Source organism: Mustela nigripes, chromosome 5 (genome assembly GCF_022355385.1).
Source record: "Mustela nigripes isolate SB6536 chromosome 5, MUSNIG.SB6536, whole genome shotgun sequence".
NCBI classification, from domain to species: Eukaryota; Metazoa; Chordata; class Mammalia; order Carnivora; family Mustelidae; genus Mustela; species Mustela nigripes.
The window spans coordinates 137263234-137291057 of record NC_081561.1 but is presented as its reverse complement, the minus strand read 5'-3'; the positions used below and the strand labels follow the sequence as shown (position 1 = coordinate 137291057).

General features: G+C 37.9%; 1 protein-coding gene across 8 annotated transcripts in view; it reads left to right on the top strand.

Moving 5' to 3' along the window:
* Window positions 1-27824, top strand: part of IPCEF1 (interaction protein for cytohesin exchange factors 1) — a 194529-nt gene that overhangs the window by 95960 nt on the left and 70745 nt on the right. For 4 of the 8 annotated variants that reach the window (XM_059401308.1, XM_059401313.1, XM_059401306.1 and 1 more), the window contains exons 3-5: window positions 1101-1153; window positions 16558-16597; window positions 17229-17398. In XM_059401308.1, the coding sequence (XP_059257291.1) occupies window positions 1130-1153; window positions 16558-16597; window positions 17229-17398 (234 nt within the window). In that variant the 5' untranslated portion in view covers window positions 1101-1129. Of the gene's footprint in view, window positions 1-1100; window positions 1154-14166; window positions 14206-16557; window positions 16598-16653; window positions 16854-17228; window positions 17399-27824 lie in introns of those variants that run through there. The other 4 variants (XM_059401310.1, XM_059401311.1, XM_059401312.1 and 1 more) reach the window with 4 other exon arrangements.

The following is a 27824-nucleotide window of genomic DNA, read 5'->3' as shown; positions in this document are numbered from 1 at the left end:
TGCAGATATTTTCACCAGCTTGTGATTTGATTTTTACTTAGACTTTAGTCTATTAATTAATTAATTAGTTAATATTTATTTATTTATTTGAGAAAGAGAGTGAGAGTGAGTGAGAGTGGGGTGAAGGGCAGAGGGAGAAGCAGACTTCCCCCTGAGCAGGAAGCCCAATATGAGACTGGATCCTGGGACTTTGCGATCATGACCCGAGCTGAAGGCAGACATAACCAACTGAACAACCCAGGCGTCCCTTGTCTATTCTTTTAAGTAAACAAAAATAAGCAATTAATTTATCAATCTTTTTATTGTGGCTTTTTTCTTTGGTATTTTATAAATAAGTGTTTTATTCATACCTATATAATGTAGATATGATGTTTTTGACATTAAAATGAGGACGCCATTCTTTGAGATTTGGGAAGCATTGGTATAAGGAATAAATTCACCCAGATCATGGATCTATGTCTCGTGTCACTGAAAGAGATTGAAAGTTTCTCTGCATTGGGAAGAGTTTCAGTGGCTGGTGGATGTTTAACAAGTTTCTTTGCTTGTTAGATTCTGAAAATATGAGTTTTTACTTTCATCTGCTTTTCTTAAAACCACAGAACATCTTGTCTTTCAGGTAATCCACTACAAAGTGCAACACATCAAAAGGGGCTCATCTTCATACTAAAGTTGGGACTTCTGAGGCATGGGGATTAGTTACATTTTTGAAATTGCTCAGTTATTAGAATCAGAAAAAATCATAATGGATTAAATATTTCCACATCTTACACTGTGTTGTTCAACACAAAGAGGAAAATAGTTTTGTTTTTCAAAGATATTTGTTTATATAGAACACATTATTAAGTATGGAGATTATGCACATATCTTGTTGTAGACTTAAAGGATACTAGCCAATGTTCAGAAGAATTCTGGCTTATATTATGAACTCAGTTTTAGATATTGGCTTATCGAATTCGGTGTTAAAAGGCCATTTAATGAATCGCTTTTATTGTAAAATTCATCAATCAAAATAGAAATGCTTTTCCCCCTGTCAAAGAGATATATGCTTTTATGAATGCTTTAATTCCACATTTAACTTAAAAACTTTCTTTCTCTTCTAGCTTTTGTTTCCAACAATTTGACAGCATACATGGCGACTGATGGCAATGCTCTTGTAAGTACCCTTTGAGACACCGTGGACTTAAATATTCATTGTCACTTTGAGGAATAAGTAAGAAAAAAATGAACAAATTGATCTTAAGTTTGGGTAGCTATTTATTGCCCTTCATTTCCTTAGCCACATTGGAATTAAATGATCCTTTGGTGAGGTTTCAGGGTTTCTTATGATCACCAAGTATTTAAGACTGCTAGCTATTTGCTTTTAAGGTCGGAAATATAACTGTGATTTTAACATGTGGTACATAGTGTATCTCCATGTTTGAGGTCAACTGTGGTATTAGTGCAAACTCTCATGCAATGTTTATGGGAAACATTCTGCCTATTATTACACTGACATGGTAGGTTTTTAAAAAATATAATTTTACAGCTATAATTTTGCCTATTTAGGTAAGTTGACTGAGGAAGTCTATTACCTTTATTTGACAAGGACTCCTGTGGTGTCAGGAAAAATAAAAAATTGATATAGATAACATATTTCTAATAAGAGGGGGTGTGAGGTAGTGTGGGACTGTATGATGTGCATCTTTTGGCAAATGTAATGACCTCATGATGGATGCATAGGATAAAGTTTTCAGAGTAGAGCCAAAAGCAGAATCAGAAGTGGGGTGTTGAATGAATACAGTAGGGACTTCCTGCCAAATAGGGGACATGGCCATGGTTTTCTGATGCAAATTAGGAAATGGACATCAAGTCAGGTTGCAGGAATAGTGGTGAAGAAATTGAACTGGATGGTTCCTGGAAGGGACAGCTTACTGAAGAGCAGGGAAGCTGATTAATTCTCTGCTTCGTTAACAATTTTATATCCCAGAAATAGAGAAAACAATGAGAGCCCTTTGATTCTGATGTTAATTTTAAATGAGGAGGAAAAGCTTGTTAGTGATGAAAATGGTAGAAACTTTGGGAGACAGGACTGCAGAAAACTAAAAATGAAAACACAAATTATAGTCAGTTATGTACCCTGGGAAATTTGCCATCTAAAAATTGCAGAAAAGGAAAATGTGATCCCTTGGACACAAATGGGTAGGTGTTGTTTGATCATGGAGATGTGAATAATCGTGAGGAAAATAAAGAAGAACAACAAAGAGCATAAATGCAGCTGCAGTGGGAGCCTTGGCCAGGGTTAGACATGAAGGCATAGCACCAGGTGTTAAAGGAGGGTCCTGTGGTCAAGGGCAAAAGAAGGTGAGCATCACAGATTTGTCAGTTAGGAACACAGATTTGTCAGTTAGGAAGTTTACATTCCTGAAAATTTATAAAATTAAAAAAAATGCATATGGTTATAAGTACATGTGTATATATTATATGAAGCAAAGAAATGGAAAGGGAGAATTAGAATGGTTGAGAAAAGTAACGGAAGGTTTAATTTTTATTCTGTTTGCTTATCCTACTGAAAGAATGTAGTGTTCCAACTGGAAGGAGTTCATCATATGTGTTTAAGAAGAAATGAAAACTAAGATAATAAGAGAACACCTAAACACTTTAATGAATGAATTCATTCATTCATTCAAACATTCATTTAATGTTCAATGTTTACCTCTCCTGACTCTATCATGAATAAACCATTATACCATGTAGGGCCTGGAAATGGAAATATTATTTGAAATAAGTTCAGATCTCCACATCTTAAGGCAAGTAAAACCCTAGCTATTGGAAGAGACTGTAGATGTGATAACTGAAGGACTAACATACCACCCATATAATTTCCAACCCAGAGCCAGTACTGCTGTAATATGTAACCTGTTTTCCTTGGACCTGGGTGCAGGTGGATTCTGTTCTTACTGGTGGAAACTCAGGCTTTTTATGGGTCTTTTTCATTTCCTGAGCCATCTTCCCCACCTAACTCAATCAGCTCAACTTTCCTAGTGTGCCTATTTACCTGTTATTTTGATCTCACAGCCATCAGTGTCTAGGTGGTATAGCTAAACATCTCTCTTAAGCATTTCTTCTAGCTGCTTTTCAGTGGTTACCCTATTTTATATTTCCATTCAGAAAATTAGTTCAATTTTCTGCTGTCATTTGTTCTCCAAATAAAATGTAGCACAGGAGACCTATTTTTATGCTGGGTAGTTTCAGGAGGCTCGACACATTTGACCTAATCACATCCTGAATTACACTTCATTTCCACTAACCTAACATTGATTGTGCTCTGTGTGCTGAGCTCCCTGCTTGCTGCTTATGATGAGGAGTTTGCCCTGTGCAGGGGGAGGGCAATACTTTAAAGACACTTTTTTTTATTCTTGCCTGCTAGTTATTGAGGTTGCTATGGTAAATGGTATACTAGTAAAGCTGCTAAAGAAACTAAATTCTAAGCATTTGAAATTTTATTATGTGTGTGGTAGAAGAACATTTTTTTTTTTTCCATTAAGCTGAGCTGTTTGTTATCTGATAGTAGTCTTTTCTTTCCTCTGAAGGAAACAGCAGAATTTTCAGAGCAAAAGCTTCACATAGAACCAAAGGTCTTAACTCACCAAGTTCTGTCGGTTTTACCTTCTTACTATTTCCCCACCTTCGCAGACATGAGACTCGCTCTTCCCTCTGCCCGCTGTGCCTCTTGCCTTTGCACCTGCCCCCTCCGATCCCCCGTGTGACAGCCAGAGTGAACGTTCTTACACATAGATCTGATTGTGCTACTTGCCTGCTGACACCTGTTTGGTGGCTTCCCATTGGCTTTTGGATAAACCTTAGAGTTTCAAACATAATTTACAAGGCCCTGTGTGATGTAACTTCACTACTGTGAACGTAGTCATGTCCCAACACTCCGGGGTCCATGCCTTCCTGCTCACTCCTGCATCTTTGTATTAGACCCTCCTATGCTCAGGTCTTCATCTTTCTGGCTTTGTTTTTATCAATGTGTGGGGTACCTCCCCTGAGTCCCCAGTTGTGGGTAATAGGACTTCTGTGTGGACCTCATTATCCTTGTTCAATTCCCTCTTTTGTGCCTTTGCCTGGAAGCTGTGTGAGAGCTTGCTAGCCACTGAATCTCCCGTCCTTGGCACCAAATAATTGTGCAATAACTGGTGGTTGAATAAACAAAAGCCATAATTTACCCAACTGTGGCCTGAAAGAAAGAATTAGCATGATCGTCTTTAGGATCTAGGTCATAGCTTGTTGGGAGATCTTCAACATAATGATTAGATTTGGTACAATCCCTAAACATCTCTAAGAATCCTTCTGTGCAGTCCTTGATATTTATAAGGCTTTCCATACATCACCGTGTGGTGATAAGAAAGTATTATACCCTAAATCAGTATTTTTTTCAAAGATTTAATTTATTTATTTGACAGACAGAGATCACAAGTAGGCAGAGAAGCAGGCAGAGAGAAAGGAAGGGAAGCACACTCCTCACTGAGCAGAGAGCCTGATGCAGGGCTTGATCCCAGGACCCTGGGATCATGACCCAAGCCGAACGCAGAGGTTTTAACCCACTGAGCCACCCAGGTGCCCCTACCCTAAATCAGGATTGCTTAGTTTTCTTTAATGATTAGTTTCTTACTAGTTTCTTACTAGTATATGAATCTTAAAGGCTTAATTAAGAAAGTTCTCCTCCATCAGAAAGGACGAATACCCAACTTTTGTAGCAACATGGACGGGACTGGAAGAGATGATGCTGAGTGAAATCAGTCAAGCAGAGAGAGTCAATTATCATATGGTTTCACTTATTTGTGGAGCATAACAAATAGCATGGAGGACATAGGGAGTTAGAGAGGAGAAGGGAGTTGAGGGAAATTGGAAGGGGAGGTGAACCATGAGAGACTATGGACTCTGAAAAACAATCTGAGGGTTTTGAAGGGGCCGGGGGTGGGAGGTGGGGGAACCAGGTGGTGGGTATTATGGAGGGTACGGATTGCATGGAGCACTGGGTGTGGTGCAAAAACAATGAATACTGTTATACTAAAAAGAAATTAAAAAAAAAAAAAGAAAGTTCTCTGTTCGCAGATCTTAGTAACAAAGTTATAGTTAAGAAAGGAAAACAACCTTAACTTAAAGATGACGAGGCTCAGAGGGAATGTGACAGACTACCTCTTTTACTGTCATACGACATTCTTTTACCCAAAGCTACTGAGAATTCTTACTTTCAGAGATGGCTTTCATGGGGAAGGAATGATCAGATTTATCTGTGATAAAAACTTGATGATATTGATTCCTCAAGAATTATTTTAAATAAAATTAATTTGTTAAATGTTAACAAATATTTAATAATTAATAAGAAATACATATTAGGGACGCCTGGGTGGCTCAGTTGGTTGGACGATTGCCTTCGGCTCAGGTCATGATCCTGGAGTCCCGGGATCGAGTCCCGCATCAGGCTCCCAGCTCCATGGGGAGTCTGCTTCTCCCTCTGACCTTCTCCTCGTTCATGCTCTCTCTCACTGTCTCTCTCTCAAGTAAATAAATAAAATCTTTAAAAAAAAAAAGAAATACATATTAATGCAAATTAAAATTAAATCAAATGTCAAGGGAAAGCTTTCTTGAAATAAAAGTCTCTACATATAAATCATGGTAACTGTGCTCAGTTTTGGTGCTTGATGAGGACAGGCTCATTGAATGTGAAGGGACATTTACGCCTGGTGCTATGGCTGTGTTATCTCCTATTGTCTGGACTGCAAACTAGTATTGAGTTTCCTCCGCAAGAAAGCTGTGCATTCATTACGTACACATCGTGTATTGCCTGGTTGTTGTGCACTGTGTGGGGTGAACCACCTGGAAATCATTCCAGCCCCCATAGGAAGCTGCTGGCTCCTCCAACTCTATGCCTGTGGTGTATGTCTCAGGGATGTGGGGATAATTCAGGGTTGAAGTGAGGAATTTATTTTTCACATTTTTGATCAACTAAAAAGAGCTCACATTTTGGCAGCTTGTTTTTTAGGCTACATGAACATAATGCTGTGTTAAAATGGCTTTGCCAACGATGTTGTGCATAAGCCCGACATACAGATCAGAGCTCGGAGAATGTTTAACACATTTGCTGTTCCAAGTAGGACTTCCAGCAGAGCAGTGCCTGTCAGCTGTCTGGGGCATAGACTCCTGGGTAGGGTCTTGTTAGCTGCCACTGGAAAATTTCGTCCCTCTCACAAGTCCCTCCTCCTCCACTCCATGCATTCTTATTTCTTTGGTTTTAGGTTCTTAGTATTTGGAGGATATGATTAAAACAGGATGCTGGAAAAAGCTGTGATAGTTTTTGAGGAAATGGCATTTTAGATAAAAGTAGAGATCTGGTCAACACAAGTTTGTTTTACCTAGAAGGAAATAGTAAGGGTCAACACTTCAGGTGAGTTCAAATTGAATTTCAATCAATCCTAGAGGCTTTTTTCTGTGCATGTGGGGCTTTGGGGGTTGAGGAAGGTATTGGAGCAATCTTACGCTGCTTAACTCTGCTGGTGTTATTTAGTGGTGGTATTTTTCAGCTCTGACTAAACAAGCAGTTGATGGCTTTCTGGATATTTGTCAAATCTTCCCTGTGCCAAGACTGCTAGTTAGGCATCATATGAAGTAAAAATTGACCTAAAATTGACCTTCATCTTTTGGTAAGCATTTATTGAGGACCCCCTGTGTATCAGACATAGGACTAAGTGCTAGGTTTTGAAGTCAGGACATGTTCAAGAACATCAATTCTACTTTAAAGTCTTGGCCAGTCATGGACTCTTCAGAGTTGCAGCCACTCAACTACAGAGCTGATGAAAGATCTGAAAACTTCAAGAAGCAACATTAACAGGGACAGTAACTGAGTAAATGTGTGAACTAAGGGAAAGGGCCTGTCTGAGCTTACTCATAGGTTCTGGGTTGGACCATTGAGTGGATAGGGTTACCATCATGTATGTACCACACAGATATATAAGCAGATAAATTATAATATCCACTTCAGAGCATCAGGAAAGTGTTGTGGAATATAGGAGACAGAATAAATAAGCAAAGTAACATAGAGTTACACTTACAGACTTAGTAGCCAACTGACCTGGCTCTGTTACTATTTAAATTTGATCTAAGGAGATGTTACTTAACTTTACTGAGATGAGGTTTCTTATTTGCGGAATGGAAGATAGAAACAGCACTTATCATGAATATTTTTGGGAGATGTGAATCAGTTATTACAATGACTATAAATAAAGATCACTGCATGAATAGAAGATTCTTATAGGAGCTAGCTGCTAAGTCAGGGAAGGCCTCATGGTGGAGGTGGCATTTGAATTGGGTCAGAAAAGATGAGAAAGCCTTAACCAGATGAAAAATGGAGTAGGGAATAAAGTATTCAAAAGTATGGAGTTGTCAAAGTACTGACATTTCTACATAATAGAATAAAGTTTAAAGTGCCAGAAAAGGAAATGAATGGATATATTGTTGGTATATTAAGGCTACTATGGAAAGGGAATTTCTTGTCATTTGAACTGTGATTTCAAGATGGACTCTTAATAATGACTCCCATCCAATAATCGTCCTGTGAGTTCACACTTTGATATTCCATTCTGTTGGAAACAGAGCAATGCTAGACAAAGAGAAACATGGAAAACCAAAAAAAGCACAGATTGGTTCAACAATACAAAAATTATGTCTGTGGATCAGAAATGAAAAGCAGCTAACAAGACTGAAGCTATGGGCCTAATGGGTACTTTGTTTGGAGGCAGGAAGTAGTTTGCCTCCTGGCCTGGATTAAGGGGGTAGAAAAAATGCTCCACTAAATATGAGGGGAGCCATGTTCACTTCTTGGTGACCAGTAAATGAGGGTTCCCCCAATTGTGAAAGGGGCTAAAGATGAAAACATTTGTCAGACCAGTGCATGGGTTATGCAATTAGCCCCCTAAAGGTTAGGGAGGGAAGAGACAGGGACCCAACTTCAAAATCAGGAGCCGAAACTAGTCACCAGCTAGATCTGTGACTGGATATGCAAGATACTTTATGTTCATCTCAGGACATGACTGATTCTGCACCCAGTAGAGTAATCTCCAAACTGATGAAGAAGGAGCCATGGGTACAGTGGAGAGAAGGAGGGAGTGGGACTGCAGAATATCAAGGATGATAAATATGTATTAAAAGAGTGAAAAGAGGGGCGCCTGGGTGGCTCAGTGGGTTAAGCCGCTGCCTTCAGCTCGAGTCATGATCTCGGGGTCCTGGGATCGAGTCCCGCATCGGGCTCTCTGCTCAGCAGGGAGCCTGCTTCCTCCTCTCTCTCTCTGCCTGCCTCTCTGCCTACTTGTGATCTCTCTCTGTCAAATAAATAAATAAAATCTTTAAAAAAAAAAGAGTGAAAAGATAGGTCATGTACAAAGACTGACAGACTCATAGCAGCGATTTCATCAATATAATAAATGAGAGAAGACAGATGATCAGAATCTTCAAAGTGTCATATGAAAATGATTTTATACTCAGCTAAGCTATAATTCAATTTTGCAGACAAAATAAAGACGTTACTATTTACATAAAGATCAAGAATATGCTACCTACAAATCCCCATTAAAAGGACTGTTAAAATAAGGTATTGTACACCCAAAAAATTTTTAGAAGGGTAGATCTCATGTTGTTTTCTTACCAAAGGGGGAGATATAGCTTTTAGAGGTGATAGATACATTTGACTGTAACATGAGTGTGTACATATGTCTAAGCTCACCAGGTTGTATGTGTAATTAATTATGTATGTTTTTTGCATATGAATCATACCTCAATAAAGCTAGGGAAAAAAAATAAAAATAAAAGGACTGTTAAAGGAGGTACCTAATAAAAAGAAAAGTGAATCCTACAGATAGAAATTTGATAAAGGATACACAGAAGATCACAGAAATTGATAACGTCACTAAATTTAATTGTCCATTGATGAGTAATGATAATTATAACATTTTAATAGAAAAATAAAAATCTAGACTACTATCATGCCAACAGAGAAGACACTGAAGCAGGAGTTAAAAATGTGCTGGATTACACATTCTATTCTCCATGAATTTAGAAATACTAAACTGAGCATCAGGGGAATAGCATGTAAGGAAATGAAAGAAAGGGAAAAAATAAATGTAAACTGAAAACACAAGATGAAGTTACAGTAAATGTTAGTAGATTAAATACCTATCAAGAGGCACAGGTAATCATAATTTTAAAAATAAAAATCCAGTTATAGACTGCTTATAAAAGAAACAGCAAAATTAAGAAAAGAAAAGAAATAGCAAGAATAAACAAATAAAAAACCATACACACAAAAATGCCACACAGAAAGATTGAAAATAAAGGAATCGAAATACTAACAAAGTTATAGCTCTGGTGACAAAACTCGCATAGAAATAGAAAATACTTAGGGAACAAAATTAGCAACTTTGAGATTTACAAAGAATGCTTACAAAATTTGACTATGTAGTAAGTCACAAATAAATGCTAACATTTTAAGAAATTGATGTCATAAAGATTATGCTTTCTGAACAAAAATCAATGAAGTTAGAACTCAAAAAGAAAATAATTATTAAAAATTTCTCATATGTTAGGAAATTTACAAGTACACTCTAGAATATCTCAGTGGATGGAAAGAAATTACTTAGAATTGAAAAACAGGGAGGTATAGGTAGAATTTGGATGTAAATTTATAGCTCTAAGTATATTACTAAAAACAAAGAATAATAATAAATGAGGTAAATATTTTCTGTAGCAATCAGAAAAAGGGTAACAGAGTAGATAAAAAGCAATTTGAAGAAATAGGAATAATAAATCAGGGGCAGAACTTAATGGAATAGTTAAAAAAAAAAGAAGTGAAAAGATTTCTGAAATTGTGAAATAAGTCACCAAAATACACTTGAGGTTGCAGAGAACTAGACATTTTATATATTGCAGGAGATTGTAAATAGCCTTCTTTTTTTTTTTAAGTAGCCTTCTTTTTTTTTAATAATTTTTCCTTTTTCATATTTTTTAAAGATTTTATTTATTTATTTGACAAAAATCACAAGTAGGCAGAGAGGCAGGCAGAGAGAGAGGGAGAAGCAGGCTCCCTGCCGAGCAAGGAGCCCGATGTGGGGCTCGATGCGGGGCTCGATGCGGGGCTCGATCCCAGAACCCTGGGATCATGACCTGAGCCGAAGGCAGAGGCTTAACCAACTGAGCCACCCAGGCGTCCCTTTAAGTAGCCTTCTTGAAAGCAATTTGGGCATATCCAAAAAGTTAAAGAAGCATCAACTATATTCATATTCTAATTCATTGAGTACACATTTGTTCCTTTTTTTCTTTCTTAATTTTTGATGTTTCTTAAAAATTATTTATTTATTTATTTATTTATATTTTTTATTATTATGTTCAGTTAGCCATAATATAGTACATTAATAGTTTTTGATGTAGTGTTCAACGATTCATTAGTTGTGTATAACACCCAGCGCTCATCACCACAGGTGCCCTCCTTAATACCCATCTCCTGGTTACCCCATTCACCGCTACACCCTTCAATTCTTTAACCCTCAGTTTGTTTCCCAAGAGTCAAGAGTCCCTCATGGTTTGTGTCCTCTAATTTCTTCCCATTCAGTTTTCCCTCCCTTCCCCTGTGGTCCTCCATGCTATTCCTTATGTTCCATACATGAGTGAACACAAATGATAAATGTCTTTGTCCACTTGACTTATTTCACTTAGCATAACCCCCTCCAGTTCCATGAAGGTTGATGCAAATGGTAGGCATTCATCCTTTCTGATGGCTAATACTCCATTGAATACACCAACCACACCTTCTTTATCCATTCATCTACTGAAGGACATCTCGGCTCCTTCCATAGTTTGGCTATTGTGGACATTACATTGTTGTTATGAACTATTTTTTAAAAAATTTAAGGAGTTATTTGTTTGTTTGAGAAAGAAAGGGAGCAGGGGGAAGGTCGATGTGAACTGAAATTGAGAGTCAGACACTTAACCCACTGAACCACCCATACACCCCTTGATATTATTTTTAAAGTAATAAAACGTAAATACAGCGTGTTTTCCTATTGATGCCTTCTTTTTACTATTTCTGTGTCATTCACCCCAGTTTACATTGAGGTGTTTACCGTTCCTAGGCAATTGCAATTTTAGTACTTATAAGAAATATTTAACAATACTACAAACAATAGTTAATTTTCAACATAGTGTTTCTGAGGTTTTTTTTCCATACAGCTCTGGTTCTGATAGAGCACAGCAGTAAATGAGAGTGACACTGTCTATCCACTCACATACCCACACACGTTCAACTTCCTACAGTTGTGCTCTACCACCACCGTGTTGCAATTAACTGCTGTCTGTGACTTCCGTTGTGCCTCCAGGCTTGTGTTTCTTTGGGCTTCAGTATATATCTGAGAGTGGATCTTTCTCTTTTATATCAGCAGCATTTGATGGTTTGAACTCACCTTTCTTTTTTTTTTTTTTTTTTGTTTATTTATTTATTTGACAGAGAGAGAGATCACAAGTAGGCAGAGAGTAGGCAGAGAGAGAGAGGGAAACGGCTCCCTGCTGTGAACTCACCTTTCTTTTGGAACTCTTCCTCACTCCTGTAATCTCCCCTATCTGATTTTCTGTATCTTTTCATTGGCTCTTTTGCTCAGTGTAACAGATTGGGCCTCTTTCAGATTCTGACTTCAATTCCTTGTCCTTCTACACACATGAGTGATCTCATCCCAGCTCAAGGTTTCTACTCTCTATGCATGGATGATTCCCAATTTTATATCTTTATTCCAGATTGTCTCCAAATCCCAGACCCGTAAGTACAATACATACAGAGCATTTCCACTTGGATGCCTCAGGTGCACATCACATTCGATGTTTACTCCTGAGCGTGTATATTTAAAACTATGCAGTCTATATTGCTGTCATTTATTCAATTATTTTAGCTAGAAACTCCAGGATTTCCCCTGGCATTCCACTCTCCCTGACTTTCTGCATTCTCACTTTTCCTCTTCTGCAACTTCCCCTTCCAACCCCTGCTCACTTCTCTGGCTCCTCTCCCTGGCTCCTTCTCCCCTCTTTCCTTCCCCCCTTCTTCTCCTCTTCTTCCTAGTCACCCTGCTTTCATTCCTTTCCGTCATACTCTAGTCCTTGCTTTCCTGTCCTACTCCTTTATATAACATCAACATCAAACACAGAAATATCATAAGAGGCTACCACATTGCGAGTTTTATTCTTGAAATAAATATCTTCATGTTACCATTTACTTTTCTGACTTTGTGCAAAATCCTGAATCCAATTTCTTCAATTTTCTTCTTCTTTAAGATGGGGATAAGAATAGCACTTAAACCACAATAATTGTGAAGATTCAATCCTGGTATTCGCAAAAAGATTCGGGGCAGTGCAGGCATATAGCAAACATTATATATCTTCCAGCTGTCATTGTTTTCTACTACTGCCTATTATTATTAGAATGTCTATTATCTGTCTCCATTTTTCACTAGAGATTTTCATGTCACATGAATTATTAAGTAATATTTAAGGTGTTTAGTCTTCTGAAAAAAAAGAAACGAGATTTTCATGTATTTTCTCAGGTAAAATTTTAATAATGGAAAGCTTTAAAATTCCCTTTATAAAGTTGAGTTTAATTTTCCAGGAAGGAGAAAAAGTCTTTTTGGGAAAAAGCCATTTGTGGAGAAACATTCCTAACAGCTCTGTCAGCTGGAATTGACTTGACTATAAAACATTTAGAAATTTTGTGACGTGGTTAAAGTATTGGTAGTTTGAAATTGACAATGATGTGAGGCTTCACACCATGGAGACTGGTAAATGCTAGAAATCAGGGCCCATTAACTAGCATATCACTGTACAGTTTTGCTAAAGACCAGGATCATTATGAAGTTTCATAGAATGAGAAACCATGTTTCTTTGGGTTTTAGTATATCATGGGAGCAAATTGTACCTGCAAGATTTACCAATTACTATATAGATCAGAAGTCACTGTACTAATTACCTGTAACTTGGGTGTTACCATCATAATTCAACATCAAAGGAGTTCCCTTTTTATATTTTGTACTTGCTCCTTTGCATGTTTATCTGTGTTTTTAAATGATTAGTAAATAAATGAATTTTTGTAACCATTTTATAAAAGTATTTTCCAGTAGAAAAGAAATATATATACATATATATATTCATTTATTTTTAAAGATTTTATTTACTTATTTGACAGAAAGAAATCACAAGTAGGCAGAGAGGACGGCAGAGAGAGAGGGGGAAGCAGGCTCCCTGCTGAGGAGAGAGCCTGATGTGGGGCTCGATCCCAGGACCCTAAAATCATAACCTGAGCTGAAGGCAGAGGCTTAATCCACTGAACCACCCAGGCGCCCCAGAAGTAAATATTTAAAAGAAAAAATTCCCCCATATTTTAGAACCAAGTTAGTTCAAATTCAGAATTTAGAGTAATTCTTCACTTTTACCCACAGCATCCCAATGGGAAGATTTTATTAGGCTCTGGATACTTGTTATTATAATGAATTATAATTCCTCTTTTGAAAAACTATCTCATTGCTCAACTGGCTGCTTGGCTTTTTTTCACTTACCTAGTGAAAAAAAAACCACACCATAAGATCTTTTTGAAACTGACTAGTTCGTGGGTTCCACTTCCTGTTGTGAGGAGTAAGATGTATCTTAAACTCACTGAAGTTCTCAAGATTGTTTTCATTCTCTCATGTAAACCAAGGTAGGTTTCAAATTCATATACACCAAGTGAAACTGAAACTAATGAAGATTTGTTATTTCTAAAATATATATACTTTGTTTCTGGTTGGGGGAAACAGTTTGAACAGTTAATGTAGATTTTATAATAATTTGTCTTAGGGGAAGTATGGTCAGAGGAGGGTATACTCAATGACTAAACTCCTTTACCCTCCTTAAAAAAGTCTGAATAAAACCCTTTTTTGGTGTTAGATGCTCACCATCCTTCTGCCTGGAGCGCCCACTTTCACCCAGCCTAGGCACAAGAATCTAGCTAACACTGAGGGCTGGTCTTGGCAAAATTGGGACAAAACCTACAGTTTCATTTGGGCTTTTTCTGGAGCCAGCCCTAAGTTTGGATGCAAGATCTGGAGTGCTCCCAATCCCACTGGAGCTCAGAAGGGGCCGATGGAGGAAATCCACTGGTTCTCGGTGAGGCAAGATGGTCTGAGCACTGCCTCCCTTCACAGGTTCTACAATTCTCCTCTTGACACTTTCCTTTCTTTTGTTCTTCTGAGAGTTGCTATTTTTATGGACTAGTGTGATTCACCTTGTTCTTCTGGGGCCGTTCTGGGAATGCTTCTGTTCCCACATCTAAATTTATTTACTCTCTTCTTTGCCTTTAGTCCTGGCTCTCATCTAAGTTTTTTTTTGTTTTTGCTTTTGTTTTTTTTAAAGATTTTATTGATTTATTTGACAGACAGAGATCTCAAGTAGGCAGAGAGGCAGGGAGAGAGAGAGGAGGAAGCAGGCTCCCTGCCGAGCAGAGAGCCTGATGCAGGGCTCAATCCCAGAACCCTGAGATCATGACCTGAGCCGAAGGCAGAGGCTTTAACCCACTGAGCCACCCAGGCACGCCTCTCACCTAAGTTTTAACTGTCCAAATGATATATGTATTTGAGATAAAATTTTTGAATGGTACTAACTGATTTCCCTGATCTCAGATAATTGCATAGTAAAAAGACCCCAGGAGACCACTTGAGGGAATAGTGGGAATTTTAGACCAAGATGCTGGTCAGGGTGGGAGAGATTCAGGGAAGTGGAGCTGAGACTAGGACCTTGGTGTCATCCTATGCTTAAATTGTAGTCACGTGTCATGACTAATAAATCTATTCTTGCCTAAAAATTAGGGCAGTTACTGCCTTTGTTATGTCTTGTGTCTTGCAAGGATGGATTACTGATGACTTCAGGGATAAAATTTTATTCTAACATTTGTAAAATAAAAAGTCAGTATGAGATTTCCCAGGAAATATAATTTAAGCACATTAACTTCATCAACATTGCTGAAGGAAATACAAGTCCTACTTATCCGAAAAATGCTGAAACTTTTGTTTATTAGTATGAAGTATTTGTTTATGTCTGTAATAATACAGTGTTTTTTAGTTTTTGGAGCATTTTCCTATACAATCTTGTTGAATATCTATGACGCCCATAGGATTAGAATTATTAGAAATATCTTGCTTTTGCAGATGAGGAAGTGGGTTCTTAGCAGTAAATCAACGTTTCCCTGCATAATAACAGCTACTAATTACGACAGTAAGGAGATGATTTCAGGCCTCTGGATTTACAAATCGCATCTTTTTACCCCTATATCATATTCCCTCTTCACACTTACAGAACAATCTACAATAGCTGGTAGACTGATAATTAACTATGTAGAATATAGTAGCCAAGTGCCTCTGCAGTAACATTAGAAAATGTTGTATTGTGATTACATGCCAACTATGAGAGCAGCTCTGCAATTATGCACAGTGTTTTCAAATTCTCTACTTGTAAACATATAAAATTAAGTCTTTTAAATCGGAGTAAATTCAGCTTTGATATTGTGGAGAAAAAGTGAAACTTCTTTAATCTAAAATGTCTCTGTGCACACACATACACGAGGTCATTTGAAAGCATTTTATTTTGTTGTTATCTCTTTTTGCTGATAGTCTGATCTGACACAAATTGTTTAAAGTGTATTGTGAAAGATGTGTACTTCAGATATGTTATCTTCTGTCTGATGTGAATATTTGAAAGGCTAGCATAACATAGAAGTTGAAATTAATTTATTTTCTCTAAGACATGTGAGAAATAGCCAGAGATGCTTAAAGACAGAATGAGTAATTTAAACCTGGCTGTAGATAAGAATTTCCTGATAAGTAGAGTTGACAGTTGCTTAGATGTCACCAAAAGAGGTTGTGGAATTTCTTTTTCTGGGATATTTAATTCATGGGGTTTATGCATCATCTTATGTGGGGGTAGGGCCATGGATTTAATAATTTTTTTGATTTAATAATCTGATGTGAACCTGTAATATTGTGAGATCACAGTTATCTTCCCAGTTTATTGAAATAGTGGGTGTTATTTAGAAATTGCAGGAGAAGAAGCAGGATCTGGTTTTCTCCTTTTTCTTCTTCTTCTTCTACACACACACACACACACACACACACACACACACACTCAAAGGGAAAATATTTCACTATTTTTAAGAACTCCGGTGCACATCATCCTGTCCTAACTGAAGTGATAGCTCGAAAGCTGCTTGTGGTGGAAACAGGAAACATTAGTGATAGATGCCGAGTTACGGGTCTTTGTATCTTTCTTCAGGTTCAGCTCAACGTCTACCGATTCTAATTAGCACATTTTGTGCCTCAGCGAGTAGCTCCCCTTTAGTTCTGCTTGGGAGTTTTTTTTAGCTTCCATCCTGCTCATAAACACTGCCACCCCCTCCCTCCTTCTCTCTTTACAAATGTTACAACACAATCAGAAATTTCCTCTTTTCTTTCCTTCCTGCATTATCAGCAGGTTCCTTTGCGTCAGAAGCCGAGAAAGAAAACTCAAGGTAATTAGATCTCTTTTGTTTCTTTATCCCCTTCTTGTGTGCGTGAGGGTGGGTTTTCTGTCCGATGCCTTCTTTGGGGTCAGATTTTTGTCTATCTTAATGCTAATATCAGAAGGTGGATGACAGATTAAATTTTTGGTTATTTTTGGATCGATTTTAAGAAATGACGGCATGCTGTTCATTTGGATTAATCCCTCGTGGTATGTCAATAAAGCTTAGAAAAGCTGGCACTGAGTCGGGAAGTGGCTGTGTTTAGGTGGGCATTAACCCTTCTCCATCTATTGCATAATGACTGCTATTATTTTGAAAGGAGCTCTGTTAGGGCAATGATGTGCCTGCCAGCCTCACGATTTTAATTTTTTCAACTTATTCTTGTTGAATAATATTCTTAGACTAACACTTGCATTCTGGTCTCACTGTTTCTTTGGTCCTATCTTGTACCTTCTAAGCACCAAACGAATGATTAAAAATAAAATAAAGAAATCAGTCTTTTTTTTTTTTTTTGCATTTACTTTGCCTGTGTCTTGGTAAAAAACCCAATTCCCAACAGGTAAATAATTAACAGTTACCGTTCGCTCTGTCACATAAACCAGGATAATATGCTACCTACCTCTTCATGTAATTGTTGCAGGGTTCTTCACGATGAGTCGGAGGAGGATATCCTGTAAAGACCTGGGACATGCTGACTGCCAAGGGTGGCTGTATAAGAAAAAGGAAAAAGGAACTTTCCTGAGCAACAAATGGAAAAAGTTCTGGGTAGTGCTGAAGGGAACATCGCTATACTGGTACAGCAATCAAATGGTGAGTCTACTGTCTTTCTCTCCTTTTCAGCCGCCTTGACAAAGGTGGATTAAAGACCACTGAGGAGCAGGTGATCCCTATGGGGAAATACATTTTTTATTTCTGGGATTTGGAGCAGACCTAACAAACAAATAAGTTCTAGAAACCGTTCCTGATTCAAGAGATATGTAGGTTATTCTACTGTATTTTATGCAAGAGAAAAATCATCCTGCTTGACTCATCTTTTGTTGGAGAGGGATGTCCAAATTTATATCCTTCCTGAAGGAGGTTTTCAGTGTCTATTAATGTTACTATTCCATGACAAAATTGTACTCATTTCAGGATTTACATGGGCAGCACTTTATATGCAAACTTTGTGTTATTCAGATTTCTGTGAAAAAAGGGCATGAGCTTTAAGACATATTAAGGGTGTAAATTGATTCAGTCCATAGAATGTATTTTCATTTCTCCTTCTTTACTATGTTTTCCTCTGGCCTTCTTTACTGAGTGAGTTGGTTTTAGACTCACTAACCTGCCCTGTGTTGCTGACTGTTGGCTCTTGTTCCTTGGCACGCTAAGTGATGGCATTAAAGAGGGATGATCAGACAACGCTTGAAGAAAGTTGCCCAATTTATCTTTAATTAGCAGTACCCTTCTGTGGTCTGCTTCACAGGCTAGTTCTCTGTTGGGAAGGACTGGAAATAAAATTACTGTTAGAAGGTTTGCTGATCTTTCCTGGCTGGAAACATTTTAAGGACAATGATGTTGTTGAATATGGAACGAATAGGGACTTTTCATATAGGAATTTTCTCCACTAACCTCCATTAGGCAATTGCCGATCTCAGGAGAGCTAGAGTTTCTTTTGGGGTCTAGTGAAAATCAGCAATGGATGTCCTTTCATCAGTTAAGGGGAATTTACTTAGTGACTGCCCATAAGCCAGAACATTTTTTTTTTTTTTTTTTATGACGCCATACATCTAAAATGGCTTGTGGATGCCCATCTCTCAAGCAACAGAGCTTTAGATCATGTAACATCATGAACATAATATAAGTTCTGGGTATAGTTTGTGGGTAAGATTTTTAGTAGACAAATTTACATTCATTGACCATTAATAAGAAATTTATGTTACCCGTGTGCTCCTAGGCACCTGTCCTGTAAAGGTTTGGTAAAACTGAACCCAAATCCAACTCCAGTGCTCTGGAATAAGCATTCTCCCTCCCACTCCCACACTTCTCTCTCTACAACCCCTTTCCAGCCCTGTTCTTAAGCTTATTGCTTTGGTTTCATCCTGTGAAAAACATGGTGTTTTGAGTTCATAAAAATGTATTTTTTTCGAGGCTCCTTTGAGCTTTAACAACTTTATTGAAGATTTGGGAGGGCTGTAAGAAAGGACCCCCTTGCAGGGTATGGGATGTCTTACTATGCCCCTTCTCTCCCTTCATTTCTTCTGGATGCATCCATCATCTCTTGTCTAATGTGGAGTAGTTTTATCCAGTGTAAGGCATTAAAGAGGGATGATCAGACAATGCTTGAAAAAAGTTGCCTAATTTATCTTTAATTAACAGTACCCTTCTGTGGTCTGCTTCACAGGCTAGTTTTCTGTTGGGAAGGACTGGAAAGAAATAAAGTTATTGTGGGGCCGGCATCTCACTTTCTATCCTCAGGAATTGTTCCTAAAGGAACATAGCTTATTTCTTCAGAGGAATTAAGGTCAATATAAATTTCTTCCTCTTGTTTCGTATTATTTTGGACTTTCACTTTTGGGTAGTTGTGGTAAGTGATAATCTGAATCTTTTATAGAACAGGAGGACTTACTGATACACCTTCTAATACCCTCTGGGAATTTCTAGAGGCTGTTGGAAGGATTAGGTATTGATGGGGCATGGCACATCCATGGTAAGTAACAAACTCAGATATAAGTGTGTCATTAATTTTCTCAAATTATTCAACAAATATGTTCTGAGTGCTGTCTGTCTTCATAGAATTTAAAGGAAGACCCCTTTGATTCACATGGGTACAGATTTGGCCAATGCGGCTTCATTGTCTCATTTGTCTAAAGCTCTCTTCCAGGAGGAACTTAGAGGACAGTTACCTATTTGGGATGTTAGGAAACTCCTGCTTTCAGAGGGAACAGAAGTGTGGGCTGAGTGTGGAAGTGTGGAAAAGAGGAAAAGGAAAGAATACCAGACACACTTAAGCACCCAGTTCTCACTTGCCTTCACTCAAATCTATAAAGCAATATTTGGGTAACAAATCATAGATTTAAATAGACTTAGATTAGCAACATTGAAGAGAGAATGAGTTTACTGTTATCTGGACTCGGAATTATCCTAATAAACTAGTGGTATGTAACAGAAGGACATTCCAACTCCTTAATTCTATGACTCTGTTATAGAAGAATTCTCTTTCTTTACACACACACGTACACACACACCCACAAGAGTGGGTGTGCATGCATACCCTGACATCTTAATTATATGTTTGTTATGGGGAAAAAAAGGCTACTCAATGAACACTTAATTAACAGTCATATTCCTGGTATCTGTGTGAATGTCAACTGTGAAATGAGAGCCAAAGACATATCCTCAAGCTAAGAACATTTATTTACTTTCTGCCACCCAAGGAATTCAGATTCAACAAAGTAGCTCCCAAGTCACCTACACCTAATGAGCAAACTTCTCATTATTCTTCCTTCCCTATTCCTTATTCTTTCTTCCATGGCCTAATGCTGAGAGGTAATGGAGCCAATAGCCTCCCAGCAAGAACCACCTTTTATTGAATGCCTACCCTTATACCAAGGGATATTCTAGGTACCTTTCACACATGCTCTTTCTTCTCAGAAACACCCTCCGAGGTAGTAATGGTCGCCAAGTTGGGAAGGCTGAGATGCAGGAAGATTGTGTGCATAGCTCCCAAGAGACACAGGTAGTAAGGGGGGAAAACAGACCCCCTTGGGCTCCTTTTACTCCACAGCCAGGCTTGTTGCCATTGGCCAGCCTGACCCCATGCAGACATTGGGATAAAAGACCCAGTAAGGTTCTGGGAGCAGCTCTAGAGGTGGAAGCTAGGGCAATTCTCAGATGAAAGTATCGCGATTTCGTGGGACCCCTGTGCTTGTCTCTATTGGTCTGGGACACCTACCTGAGGAGAGGCGCCATCCTCCTCATCCTGGGCGCCTCTCTGTTGTACTGCTCCCCAGTGAGGGATGCCTGGAGTACCTTCTTCTTCATGACGCTTTGCTGCCTCAGACAGCCCCACCCGGATTTCCTTGAGAAAGGTCAAGTCCAGACACTCCTCTGCCATTTTCACACCCTGTATTACATGCTCAGAAAGTGCTATAGCACGCAAGAGTGTGTGGCAGGTCTTACAAAACCATATTTAAGTTGTGCAGCCATAAAAATTCAGACTGTTCACAGTCCTGCATTTGCATTGCACAATTGTTTTCGCTTTCCCCTAGGATAAAGTATAACTTTCTTCCCTCACTTAGGAGAGTCTCCTGTACTGTATCTTTCTTGTTTTGACCCTGCCCCTTCACCACCTAACCTTCAGCTACAGAATTTAAAAAAAAAAAAAAAAATCCCTTGTTAGCATCACATAGGCTGACATTCTCTTTAAGCCTCTGTGCACACGCTGTTGCTCTGCTCTGAAAATTGTCTATCTCCATGCCCAGAAGTCTTTCTTTCTCCCACAGAATCCCGCTGGCCTTCTTAATCAATTTTTAATTTAAGTAGCCTTTGTTCTACGCGGTCTTACTCTATCCTCTGACCCAAATCAGAGCGGCTCTGCCTGTTTCTGTAGCAGCATATACTTTTCTCAGTTTTATACTCCTCTTTCTCTTTTGCACATGTTTGTTAGGGTTACTGATTTCCATAATTGTTATTCTCTGTAGGGCAGGACCACAATTATATCATTAGTGCAGTATCTGACACTTACTAGGCACTCAATTAATATTTGTTGATTTCATGAACTATGTAAGGGTTAGGAATCATCAGCATTTACATTCCCCCTGGGACATGTGAGCAATGGGGTGGATAAAGATTGCTTTTGATGGAAAGTGATTTTCCAGTAAAGAGATTTCCACTTGTAATCTGGAAAATAAAAATACAGGAAAAAGTGCAATTTGAGGTACACTTGAAGGGCTCCATGGTCCTAAGTGGGTCCCGTACATCTGCTCCCATTTGGGGACATTTTATGAGGGGCTATATATTTTTTCAAAAGATTTTTTTCTAACCATGTCCCCTGGTTGTAAACAAGGGTCTCTTGATCAGGATCATCAGACTCTGGGGGCGGAAACGTAGACAGAGAGATGGCAGGTGTCCCAGGGAAAGCCCCTGCACACTAGCACTTTACCTGGATATCAGGCACAACTGGAGAAGTTTGGGACCAACTTCTCCTTGGCGAAGGAGAAGCAAAATTCTGAGTTACTGTTTTCCTTCAGGTGTGTCACTACAAATTAGTGACAAAATAAGTCCTTAAGATGTCATTACTTAGTTATTAAAACTGTCTTACTTTTTTAAGGTTTTAGATTTTCCCATTTTTGCTGTAACTTAGTTTTCTTTTCTGAGAATTCTTCATTAAAATCCTGCTTAGTTCCCTGGGAAAGGTATTTTGGATTTTATTTATACCCAGACAGATTATAAAGTAAATGCACATTATATAACCCATTTAAAATTAGTGAGGTTCTGAAATGTTTCTATTCAGAGAGCATTTACTCATCTCCGCGATGTATTTTCTTGCTTTATCCAGAGTGTGTGTGGACTGTTAAAATACATCAAGGGGACATATACATTACGCTGTCATACGACTTGGATGCATTGCCTAAATAATTTAGGCTTTAATTAACAAAGCATAGTTTAATATTAGTTACAGAGAGTAGACTTAAAACATTTTCTTTTTAAGTGAACCTCGCATGAAAACTTTATCATCCATCCGCCGACTCACCCATCTAAGCCACCCACCTACATATCCTTCTACTGGTATTATTGAGGTCTTAAGAATAATTTTGGCTAACGGTTGTAAATGCAATTGTAGGAATAAAAAACAAGAGTCTACATTTCTTCTATTAAGAGCTTCTAGACTAGTAGAGAAGAAAGAGCTATATAAATGACATAATCAAAGAAAGATTGGTTTAAAAAAAATGCTCTGAATTGAGCAGTACTGATGAATTCTATAAATTCTAGGGTTAGGAGAAATAGTCTGGGCCAAATGTGAGGGAGTTCTGCCACAGTGATTTTTTTTTTTTTTAATCTCTGGAAGTTTCTCTTTCTCTCTCTTTTTGTCCTATCTAAAAGGTATGTTTTTCCTTTTTTTTTTTTTTAAAGAAAAAAGAGCATTTTCCAAGCTACGTGATTTCCTTGGTCAAAGATTTCCTTTATGAGGTAAACATAGTTTTTACCAATCCGAAAACATTATTTCTGTGCATTGCTGTGAATATAGAAAATTTTCAGGGAGAAGGTTCTCTTAGGATCTGCCTTGAAAGACAGCTTTTTTTTTTTTTTCTTTTTTTCCCTCCAGGGAAGAAGAGTAGGGGGTTGGGCATTCCAGTTGGGAGACTATGTGAACAAAGGAATGAAAATATAAATGAACAGTGCCAACCCACTGTGTGGAGCATTATATTGAATTCCCATAACCTAGCAAGACAAATATTATTATTCCCATTTTTCAAGGGAGTTTACTGACGCTTAGGGAATTTAAGTAACTTGCTCAAAGTCCTATAAGCAATAAATGGCAGAGCTGAGATTAAAAAACATGATCTGCAGATACCAAGGCCAGGCTCTTTTCCCTGGGCTTCTTGGTGTCCCCCCTGAGAGGTGTGACAGGGCCAGTACATGAAGGCATCAAATGCACCGTGCAGGAATGTGGATTTGGTCCAGTAGATAATAGGGAGCCATTGAAGGTTCTTGAATCTGAAAATGATCTAATGAAATTAGCAATTGAAAATACTAACCTAGCAATAGTAAATGAGATGTATGGAGAATAAAGGAGCTTCCGGAAGGTCAGTTAAATATGACAAAATGTAGGCACTGAGATGGGAACTCCTAGACTGTAGTAGACACAGTAAAAATGTGGGACATGTGTAACAGTAAGAAATGGCAAAATCTGTTGAGTGCTTGGATGTAAGACACAAAACATTTGAGGCTATAATAAGAATGATTCCAAGTTTTGGAGCCTGGGAGTTTGAGAAAATAATATAAAAGCTGAGGGAGGAAGAAGATGGTTAAAAATGTGAATTTCCTTTAGACTCATTGTCTTTTACTGTTTTGGTCTTTTACTGTTTCTTTTAGTTTTGTACATTCTTTGTATAAAATTATTAGAAACCCGTATTGTTTGTAGTTCAGTAACTGTTCATTGATTTCATTTGTTTTATTGCATCAACAATCAAGGGAGGCTTGGGGCTCCCAGACTTCACCTAGAAGAGGTGAATCGACCAACTTTTTATCTCATGAGGACTGAAGAGGTTTGAGGTTAATATCTGTTTAATACATATTATGCAGACTTTTCAGTTTTTGAGACTCCAGTCTGCCTGCCCAGCAGTGACCTGCTTCCTCTCTCACCATCTGAATGGTTTCACACGCCTGTGAGTGCAAGCAATTGGGTCTGTATCATGTATTTTTCTTCTTTAGCTGCATGTACACTGCATGTGAATTTTGGAGGAAGGGATTTTTCTTGGAGTCAGTTTTATGAGAATCTCTATAGCAAAGATCTAATCAGTTTTTAGATTAGGTAGAATTTACTTTTGCAGAAAATGATACTTGAAAGCCAGAGTTTCTCTTTCTGTGAGACAACTCTTCTGGAAGTTTCAGTGAATGTGAAGTGTCTTTCTTTCAGATAAGAAAAATGAATGAGTTCATTTTCCCTTGGGAAAACCACACTGAAGTCTTCTGCACCTTTGATTAGCAATTACCTATTAGCATAGATCCTGGAAAAATGTCTGCATGAGCTTGCCATAGATTGGAAAAAATTTCTGAGGAATTTTATGAATACTTCAATCAGAGCTTATTATATTCTTTTTTTTGTTGTTCTTTCACCAACTACAGTGTAAACAGCTAAAGGTATATTCTTTACCTTTCTCATTTAAACTGTGTCACTAGAGCCTAGAACTGGTAGGCACAGAGTGGGGACCAGTATTTTTTGAGTGAATTACTTATTATATTGCTTAATCATCAGTTAGTTATATAAAGCAATGACTCAAAGCATTATTGAGCATCTTATGTTTTTATATCAAAAACTTATGTTAATTATACCAAAATGAGATACTTTATTAATAATGAGCCTCTAATTTATTTGAGCTTCATTTATTGTTAGTCAACAACCAAATTCTGAGTGTATCCTGAACAAAATTCCAATATTTAAAAATGTTTCTTCAGAGAAGGTAATTCAGACTAATGGTGTAAAATTGATGCACTCTTTGCCAGTATATGTTCCTAGAGTTCCTAGAGTGCCCCAAAGTGGAAATTGGAAGGTGTAATACTGACACAGGGCAACATAGGATGTTTTAGCTGCTGTAAGTGAGCAGCTTACCTCAGGGTGATCACTCATGGGTGAGGATTGTTTACGTACCACTCGAAAATCTGAATGTAAGAATAATTGAGGACATTTTGAATTCTGTTACTTCCCTGTTAAAATTTCATGTATGGGGTGCCTGGATGGCTCAGTGGGTTAAAGCCTCTGCCTTCGGCTCAGGTCATGATCCCAGGGTCCTGGGCTCTCTGCTCAGCGGGGAGTCTGCTTCCCCCCAATCTCTCTGCCTGTCTCTCTGCCTACTTGTGATCTCTGTCTGTCAAATAAGTAAATAAAATCTTAAAAAAAAATTTCAGGCATGTGGGAAAGATCGTTAAAGGGGACTTTGGTTTAATTTATTTATTGTCTCTGATGCTGTCTATTGTTGTGTGCTAACATTCATTTTCCTTCATAGGTCCCAGAATGGATTTCTAGAACAATGGTCTTACATTAAAGCTTTAGGATCAGCTCAGTCTATACTTGGGGCAGGCTGTTTTTAATAACTTCTTGTTGCTCAACTCATATGACGTGGGAACAATGACTTGTGTTGGCAATATGGTGCTCCTTAAAAATCTTTCCTAACTTTATATAATCAATTGTGAAACACCAAGACTGTGAAATCCTTTGTTTCTTTTGTCTTGTTCTCAGGAAACAGTGATATGATTGGGCACTGCCAGTTTGGAAAAGGATACCAGACTTAATGGTGTAGGTTGGGTTGTAGGAGAGGACCATCCTCTTAGCTCACAGCACTGGCTGGTATGCTCATTCAGGGGATGTGGCACTGTCCCTCCTCATAGGACTTCTGCATACATCTCCACACCTTCTCTCTGTTTTACTTGCTCTGTTTTTGATACAATCTATCTTCTTGCTTGTTGGAAATTTAAATTAATTTCGAAAGTGCTTAAAAATCCTATAGAATAACGTGTTCATTTAGAAAAATTAGAAAATAAAATTAAGCAAAATAAAAAAAGAGAGATAAGGAGGCAAACAGAAAGAAATAAATGAATTAAGATAGTTTATTCACTTAAATGAATCACAGACTTACCACTTTCAGCTGATCACTTAAACATTTTGGTGTATATGTTTCCAATATTTTTCTAAGTTTTCCAAAAATAAAATGACACTACGTATAATATTGTAATGATTTTCTTGCTAATCAATTTATTATCAATATGTGTTCATGTCAGCATATATATATATATATATATATATATCCACATCACTTCCAATAGCTGTAATACATATAGTTATACAGTAGTTAATTTACCAATTCATAAGTTTTAAAATCAGAAATGCCTCTTATACTAAAACTTCTTAAAATAGCCATCAGGTGATGGAATACATAAGCACACATATACTAACTTAAAAATAAAGTTATCCATATTTTTAACTTACATGTATATGTATGTTTACATAGCTTTTAGTATGTGTGTAAATATTAGTATCTTATAAATATATTGATATATGTATGTGTATATGACTCTTAAATTCCTTTAAGCAAGCAGCAGAAAGGTAGATTTCACCACATGGTGTAAGGCAAAACATCACCTGGCTTTTAGTCTTGCAGTTTCTTACAAAGTGGGGTACTCCTAGGTCAGTGATGTTACTCTCTATGGATCCGTTTTCTTACAAGTACTCTTTGACCAAGCACAATATCTTTACATAATTCAGAGCAACTTTTAGAAGATGAAAGGCACTAGAAAAGACATAAAGAAATCAAAAGAATATGCAAAGAAAGACAATTTTATATATGCTTAGGTGAAATGTGTTTGCATGATACCATGATTTAGGGTTGTAAAATAATTGGGCTAAGGGTTTTTAGACACTGGAAATGGTTTCTTCTGTCAAGAATGGCCTATCTTGTGCTGGAGATTCTAAAAAATGCTCTACTAACTCTGTGTAAAAGTTGATTTTGAGCTATAAAACAGAGGCATGATCTAGAAGGCCCTGGGGGATTTTTCAGCTCAGTGGAGGAAGAATTCAGGTAATACATGATTTTGTGGTGAGGCTTGTATGCATTTCCTAAGCAATAGCATGACACATGGCCCATGGGATGAGCTGAACTTTTGGTTACAGCTGAGGATTTTCCTGAGAAGTCATTATTTGCAGAATTATCGTCCCTATGGAGCAAGCTTTTTTAAGGGCCAAGGACCCAGCAGCTTCTACAGAATAGCTTATTGATGAGCTCATCTGTCATTGTGCTGCTGTGTTTGGTCCCCCTTAGAGCACATTTCAGGAACATTTCAAAAGGAAACTATGCAGTGGAAATTTAAAAAAAAATTGACTATATATTTTTAAAGATTTTATTTATTTATTTGAGAGAGAAAGCAAGAGCAAGGGAGAGGGGTAGAGGGGGAAGCAGGCTCCCCGCTGAGCAGGGAGCCCAGCCTGGGGCTCAATCCCAGGATCCTGAGATCATGACCTAGCCAAAGGCAGAGACTTAACCGACTGAGCCACCCAGACACCCCTAAAATACTGAACATTTTTTAAAGGAGTCAGAATTTAGGAGAACATGTCTGAAACAACGTCTTCAAAAAAGACACAGGAAATAACATGCTATTGTCAATGATGTCCGTGGACGCGGAGTCAGGAGGACAGGTTCTACCCTGATGCTGTAGCTAGTTAATAACACTTGAAGCAAACTGCCTGTTCTCTCTGCGCCTTTTTCCTTTTCTGGCTCTTCCCTGGTAAAGAGACAGTGCTCATTAACAACATGTTTTTTTTTTTTTTCTTTATTTTCATTTATTTAAATCCAACTAGCCAAAAAATAGTACATCATTAGTTTCAGATGCAGAGTCCAACAATTCACCAATTGCATAAAACATCCAGTGCTCATCACATCATGTGCCCTTCTTTTTTTTTTTAAATTTTTTATTTTTTATAAACATATATTTTTATCCCCAGGGGTACAGGTCTGTGAATCACCAGGTTTACACACTTCACAGC